General features: G+C 41.5%; 1 protein-coding gene across 2 annotated transcripts in view; it reads right to left on the bottom strand.

The window, feature by feature from the left end:
* Positions 1-7385, bottom strand: part of LOC102440065 (DIS3-like exonuclease 1) — a 24135-nt gene extending 16750 nt beyond the window's left edge. For both annotated transcript variants that reach the window (XM_006107673.3, XM_023748376.1), the window contains exons 1-4: positions 7234-7385; positions 5864-5999; positions 1198-1374; positions 123-201 (exon numbers count right to left, since the gene is read on the bottom strand). In XM_006107673.3, the coding sequence (XP_006107735.3) occupies positions 123-201; positions 1198-1374; positions 5864-5999; positions 7234-7253 (412 nt within the window). In that variant the 5' untranslated portion in view covers positions 7254-7385. The remainder of the gene's footprint in view (positions 1-122; positions 202-1197; positions 1375-5863; positions 6000-7233) is intronic.
* Positions 7386-7839: the final 454 nt, after the last annotated feature.

Raw genomic sequence — 7839 nt, 5'->3', positions numbered from 1 at the left:
CAGTGTACATGGGGATATCTGACATTGCATATATGATGTGACAACTTCAACTTTACTTTCTTCATTGGGTAATATCAGAATGAAAAGCTAGTATGGAGATTTATGTAAGGTTTATACTGAACCTGAATCTTTACTGCTGGCTCCTTGAAGTCGCACAAAAGCTTCTATTTGTGCTCTGTGTTTGTTGACGTTCAGAATTCCCTGAAATCATAATAAAAATCAATGTGGAAATTTTTTTCCTGCCTGTTTTACCTCCGAAAGATAAAAACATAAATTTAAAAAACCTATATAAAAATATCCCCATAATACTCTTATAAGGTCTGTGATCCCTTTGTTTAGGACTAATATTCATCACCTCAGGTTTCTTTCTCCAGAAAATACACCATCATTTTGAACTATTCTTAGCTATACCAAATGTTGAAAGTGCCAGGATCTCTTACCTAAGCGATGAGTGGTCTTTAAAAACCTTCGTTCTCAAAGTACTCTCCCAAGAATGTTGTGAAATCTACTCCCAAGTTGGAAGAATTAGTCCTTCTAGGTATAGTAATTTAAAATGCCCACACTTAAGGGAAGGAATTCAGTGTTGTATTCTCAAATTTCTGCCTGCATAGAAGTAATCTGAGTAGTTTGTTAAAAATGTAAAATCCAAGACAGAACAATTCTGTATCTTGATTGTGGAGGTAGATACACAAATCTAACCATGTAATAAAACTGCATAGAAACACACACACACACGAGTACATGCAAAACTTAAAATCTGAATAATTTTATCTGCTTTATTCTCAAGACCCTGACAGCATACGGGTTCTAGGTTCTGGGGGGTCATAAAGGGCCCTTGGAAGGGGCGAAAAAATGACAAAGGAGTGAAGAAGCCAAATTTCACTAATTTTACAATTTTGCCAAACCTCCAGACCTTGATTCAAAAATACATTCTCTTTCCCAGTGATAGAAGGCATTTACAAGGTTACTCGTGTGATGCTCAATATGTAGTCCAATTCAGAACACGATAGAGCAGTTCCAACCAGACAGCCATGTCTACAGGAAGAATGACTCCCAAAGCACCTTAAACATCGCTGGCCTGGGCTTGCTCATACCCACCCATCTTGTTTACAGCCTTTGACATTAGACACCCCTGACAGGAGACAAGAAGAGAACGTACTGGCCGGTCCTGATGCGCACTCTTCATTACCACCTCACCTGGATATAGCGTCCGGACTTAATGCCAGCTTCTAACACTTCCAGGGGAAGATGTTCAGGGTACTCCTTCCTGTGGCTCTCCTGACTCTCATTCTCTCTTTCCCGCCGAGACTGAAGGATAGAGTCACAAAGCTCGTGGGCGGCTTTTAAATCAGGCCAAAAATTGTCCAGGTAATTCTGCATTCAATGGAGGCACAAGAGAAACATGGTCAGAAGAGAATAACTCTTCATTATAGTAGTATTATAAAACAATCCCAAACAGGAACGGTCAGCATGCAGTTTTGAAGATGTGTCAAATGAGCAGTACCTTCCTAAACCTCATGCTACCAGTTCACTTCCTGCCATCTCATTAACCCCTGAAGCCTTGCCAATGAACCCCAGGGAGGCTGTTCCTCCATGGAACTCTTCCACCTCCCTGATTACTCTCTCTGAACTTTCAAATCTCCTTCTCTCTCTCTCCACACACAGGCATATACACACAAACAGTCTGCCTGGCATGTCATTGCTGCAGATAATGGCCTATAATGAATGGACAGAAAAAGCTCCTATCTTTTTTTTTTTAATACCCTGAAATGTTTGAAATTTATAAGAAACTTAAGTACATAAAAATGGCAAGAAGTAAAGTGTATAAGAAAATGTCTTCCTTCCCTCAATCCACTGGCAATGTCAAATGAGCAGAGAGTGGGGAAAGTCAAGTGAGCAAAGTACTGGTATTCTTTGGTGTTAGGCTTTCCCCCACTTCATAAACTCCCAGAAGACTGAGCCTTCTTCTCAGACTGTCCACAGATGTAGTAACACTCTCATGTAAATGATACTCGAAGATGCTATTTGTGTGATGACCTGGTATGAACATAACCTTGAAGCAAGTGGCCAGAGTCCCCACCGATATTACCGAATACCATTGAACATCTTGGCGTAGTTCTTTCAGAAAGGCCCTGGACAAAACCCCAAGGCGATCACACACAAGAGGACGGTGTGGTGGGTGAGGCTGGCTGTGTTACTTCTACTCTGTGTGTCCAGGGAACACTCCCTCAAATGGATGACTCTCACTAAACAAAATCAAATTTAGATAGGATTTTTAATTCAACTTTAAAAAAATATTTATTGATTTCAGAGAAGAAGGGAGAGGGAGAGAAAGATAGAAACATCAATGATGAGAGAGAATCATTTTTTTTTTTTTTAAATATATTTTATTGATTTTTTACAGAGAGGAAGGGAGAGAGATAGAGAGTTAGAAACATCGATGAGAGAGAAACATCAATCAGCTGCCTCCTGCACACCTCTCACTGGGGATGTGCCCGCAACCCAGGTACATGCCCTTGACCGGAATCGAACCCGGGACCCTTGAGTCCGCAGGCCGACGCTCTAGAGAGAGAATCATTGATTGGCTGCCTCTTGCAGGCCCAAAACTGGGGATCGATCCAGCAATCCAGGCATGTGCCCTGGCTGGGAATCAAATCTCTTGGATTATAGGGTAATGCTCAACCACTGAGCAACACCGGCTGGGCATTAATTCAACTTTAAGTCTAAGGTAGGACCTAGCATTCTCTTTCTGTACTTAAAAAGAAAATAAATGATCCTTGTTAACTCTAGCTTTTCTCCCACTAATTTCAGGTTCCTGTTCAAATGACTCCCTTTCTTACCCTAGTCCTCCCAGAAGTTCTGTCTGTGCTAACATTGGTACCCCAATTCTGTGGTCATTTATCATTTATTAGCACCAAGAATTAGTCTCTGCTCAAAAAAAGCAATGGTTGCACACCATGAGTATGAGCCTCAGACACCAAAGGTTTGGTAAAAGCTGGGTTTGATTCTTCCTAAGGAGAATAGGAAATGTTTACTTAGGATTAGTGGCAGTTGCTCTTGTGGTGCAGCTGGGTAAGGTGGAAAACATAATTCAGAAAATTGTGTGAGGGGGGTCAGGAAAGACACTAGAAGTTACAGGAGCCTTGGTAAAAGTTGTCTGCTTAAGTGTGTGTGTGTTTAAATTTATGCATTTTTATTTAACAAATAACTTCAGTAAACAGCACTGTAAAGTGAACTGTTAAAATTAAAAGGCATTTAAAACAAGAATGTGAGTAGTATGAAACAAAATGGGCAACTCAGTGAGAAGTGAATATACAGTGGTCTGTTTTAGTGCTAATTGAAAATAAGGCTTGCTTAAGTGATAGCTGTTGCATAAGCCACAGTACAACTTTAACAAGTTCATTGACAAAGCAAATTTATAGCGAAAACATCAAGGAAAAAGTACTGATCAAAAAGTCTGCCTGGTCAGTCTGGCTCAGTGGTTGAGTGTCAACCTATGAGTCAGGAGGACATGGTTGACTTCTGGTCAGGGCATGTGCCCAGGTGCCCGAGTGCCTGGGTTGTGGGCTTGATCCCCAGTAGGGGGCATTCAGAAGGCAGCCCATCAGTGATTCTCTCTCATCATTGATGCTTCTGTCTTTCTCTTCCTATCCCTTCCTCTCTGAAATCAATAAAAATATATCTACACTAATAAAAGAGAAATATGTAAATTGGTCATCACTCTGCTATGCCCACTAGCCAATCAGGATGAGCATGCAAATTAACCCAACAAAGATGGCAGGTTAATTTGCATACACAGGCACGGAGCAAAGACTGAAGGCTCCGGCCCGAGCAAAGACTGAAGACGACTGAAGACTGAAGACTGAAGAGGCTTGGCTTCTCTGCTGCGGCCGGAGCGGAGAAGCCAAGCCTTGTTGCGGCCGGAGCAGAGAAGCCTAGCCTCGAGGCATGGCTTCTCCACTGCGGCCAGACCAAAGGCCTGGGTCCCGGGTGCCGGAGGAAAACCGGTGCCGGCAGCCAGGGGAAGGAAGGCCTATTGCGCGAATCGTCATGCAATGGGCCTCTAGTTTAAAAATAAAAGTCTTACTCCTAAATTGCAAAAAAAAAAAAACCCACACATAAATCTAAACTAAATTGCAACTAACTACATTAAATGATTAGAAGTGATTTTTAAAAAAGCACCAGGCTTTAAACAAAATAAAATGAATAAGATAAAATAAATTCATCCAAAGGTCTCCAATTCAGCAAATACTATATAAATTAAGGACTTTATGTAAATCAAGAAATTTATTTTGCAGAAAAATTTCCAGTACTTTTATCCAAGGTTTGAATTTATAAAGAGAAGGCATAAAAGTTACCAAGATTAACTTTTACTACTATAAACCACCTATTACAGAGGGTTTATTGCCTTAGCTCTTCCCCATCTAACTTCAAGTCCCCACAGAAAATTCTGGGCTTCCTTCGCACATGATCTTCACAGTATCTCCTTTCTCCTGTTATCATTCACTTCTATGAAGCCCTCGGTCACAGAGGAGTTTGCTTAGGAGATGCTATCCAAAATAAAACTGTACTATACCACTGAACTACAAAGAAAAGTAATTTTCACAAAAAGTAGAAAAATGTAATTTTAGTCAACTGTCCTCTGCAGGAACAAGACATGATGTATTGCAACAGAAAAAATAAGTGACACTGCCATTAATATCCAGTGCCCTGGAATTCACTGGCACGCCAGAACACTTTTTATAGTGGGGCCAAGAGAATTCTATTGGCAAATCTTTTGCTATACACACACCTTGAAACACTTACAGAATCTACAATTTGAAATCCAACTAGACTTTCTGTAAACTGACAGGGGTAATGGAGGGCCTCATTCTAGTCTCTCAATCAAAAAAAGATATCAACCATTGGAACTTGATTGACCAACTGGGCAGACAGAAGAGACATGTAATCGACAGAGAGATTAATACTCATCCTACTGTCCCAAAAGGTACCTACGAAATAGGAGAACTGTGTTGCTAAGATGGCCCAAGAACCTGTCACCGAGAATGCTGCTCCTTCCTGTGATCTGTACACCAAACTGACCCAACAGCCCTCACATAAACAATATCATGTCTCTCCCCTTCCTTTAGTCTCTCAACCCCATGCATATTCATAAGTGGGGAAGAGTGAAGAAACCAGACTGGCCTTTAAAACTGTGTTTTATGTGTATTCAGAGGAATTATTTGGGAGGCAGTAAAGCATGATAGATAGTTAAGAGCTTTGGAATAAGGACTGCCTGGGTTCCAATCCCAGTTCTACCACTTTCTACTCATGTGACCTTGGGCAAGTTGCTTAGCCTTTCTGTGCTTTAGTTTTCTTCCTCACCAATAAAATGGGGATGATAACACATACCTCACAGGGTTGTTGCCAGAATTAAATGAAATAATACACTTAGAACAGTGTGTGGCATAGATATGTCGGCTATTGCTAGCTGGTGGAACTATGTAAAATCGCCATTTTGTAGGTCAAAACAACAGAACAGGGGCAATTTTATAAGATTCAACCTATCATCATCATCATCATCATCATCATCACTAATATTGTTATTGCTGAAACTACATGAGTTTCTGTCAACAGGGGCTTGTTGGACTGAGGTCTCGGATGCTGTAGGCCTTACAGTCACAGGTAGTTTGCCCAGATTTGCAAAAGTCAAGATTAGTTAGCTGGGGAGTAATGAAGATATGGAACATCTTCAAGTCTTCCTTCATTCTTTATTTTCCCTTTCCTATATTGCCAAAGGGATCTAAAGTGCTCTGGGAACTACTTAGGAAATGAACACACACACACACACACACACACACACACACACACCAGCTGGAAATACCTTGAAAGAAATCACAAACACTCCTTCCGTTTCACTTCCATACTGTGGAACTGCCTCTTCATCTTCTGTCACCATAATGATGGGCATCCTGTCCTGGCAGTGGTGATAGTACCAAACGGCTGCATTGTATATGCTCCTAGAAAAGCAAAGGGCAGGTGAGCCCTCAAACACAAGCTCTTACTCAGAATTTTATATCTTACTTTTGATCTGCTATCCTTTGGTTTATACAGTGAACTATCCACTCAACAAATACTTCCTGAACACCATTATAAATACACCCCAGGTTGGGTACTCTGGGGGACACAAAGATGAATCAAAAAGTGCTTGACATCTTTTCTCCCCTACGACATCCAGCCACCACTGCAATCTCTTTCATTTCTTCATATGGCCTAAAAACTATGAGGTTCTGCCATCTATTAACTCTTTTTAATTAGAGGGTTGAGTGACACAGCACCACATGGATGACAAGCTATGTGAGGCTTAAACGATAAAACAAGCCCTGGCTGGGTGGCTCAGTTGCTTGGAGCGTCCTCCCATACACCAAAAGGTTGCGGGTTTGATTCTGGATCAGGACACATACCTCGGTTGCAGGTTTGATTCGGGTCAGGGCGCATATGGGCGGCAATGGATGGATGTTTCTCTCTCCCCCTTCCCTTCTCTCTAAAAGTAAATGAAAAAGCATATCCTAAAAAGTTAAAGGGGGCACTAACTCAAAGCCCTAGCCTCCAACCTTCGAGGTAACTTCTTAGGCACACGCTACTCAGTTTCTCAGAGGATCCCAGCAGGACTGAGCCTCGGTCTCCCATAGCATTAACACATCCTTTCCTGCGTTCCCTCCTCTGTCTCACTCTCCCTACTTCCTCAGTCCTGCTTATGGGAATTGCCTCAGAAGTAAACAACTCACACCAAGTCCTTGCTTCAGGCTCTGCTTTTAGGTGGACCTAAACCATGACACGGCTCTTCCTAAAACAGATCTACTGGAATTAACCTGCCAGTTTCAGCTTAATTAAGACTAGCTGGGATAATAGAGCTATGCCAGAAAAACTGAGATCTTAGCTTAAGAGTAGGACTCCCCATCTTCCCACACACAAGCATTAAAGTGATGATGTTTGGATCACTGGCATGACCCTGCTAGCTATTAGGGTCTGGGGCAAACTTACTCTGGGTATAACCTTCCTAATTGTAACTTCTAAAATAGATCAATTAGGTATTCAATTGACATATCTAAAATATTGACATGGTAAGCAGTTCAACATTAATCATGGTTCCAGAATAATTGTTGATTTTAGCATACCACTTAGATTAATGCCCAAATAGCCAATGATAAAGAAATTACAGAAGATCACACTCACAGCAATTCAGTGCCATACCTGGTCTGCCACTTTTCCATGGATTCTCCTCTTTCCCGAGGGAGATAGCAGTATTGCTGGAATTCATTAGCAAAGAGAACGCAATCATGACGCGCATCCTTCAGGAGGTTTCGCAATTTATTATACTGTCTGTGACACAGAGGAGAAAAATAAATCTAACATAGCAGGTACTCATCTACTGCCAGCTCTTGCTAAGGATCAAAAAAGATGAGGCAGTTTAGAGAAAAAGATGGATCATTTAAAACCTGAGAACCATTTATTTAATATTGGCCTTAGTGTGCGCAGTATCATTGGGCTGCTCTTTCTCAATTTTTGTCTGCTAGAATGTGCCTGGGCAGGGCCTCATTAATTAGTTTGTGGATCAATCCAGCCCCTCTAGACCTCTTCCTCCTTCTGGGACTTCTGGCCATTTATTATGTAATTATACGACGCTGCCCCACAGAGCCCCCACTTCAAAGGCTCACGGAGGACACAGAGGCCAGCAGACTTCCGCACTTTACTTTTGCACCTCACTTTGTTCTCTAAATGGCATTAGGCATTAGTACCTTTTACTTTTTGCTGGCAGCCCTAGAAAACTAAGTATGGGGATTTATCTGTAAATTTTAT

Source organism: Myotis lucifugus, unplaced genomic scaffold (assembly GCF_000147115.1).
Source record: "Myotis lucifugus unplaced genomic scaffold, Myoluc2.0 scaffold_1340, whole genome shotgun sequence".
NCBI lineage: Eukaryota > Metazoa > Chordata > Mammalia > Chiroptera > Vespertilionidae > Myotis > Myotis lucifugus.
This window is presented reverse-complemented; position numbering and strand designations above follow the sequence as displayed.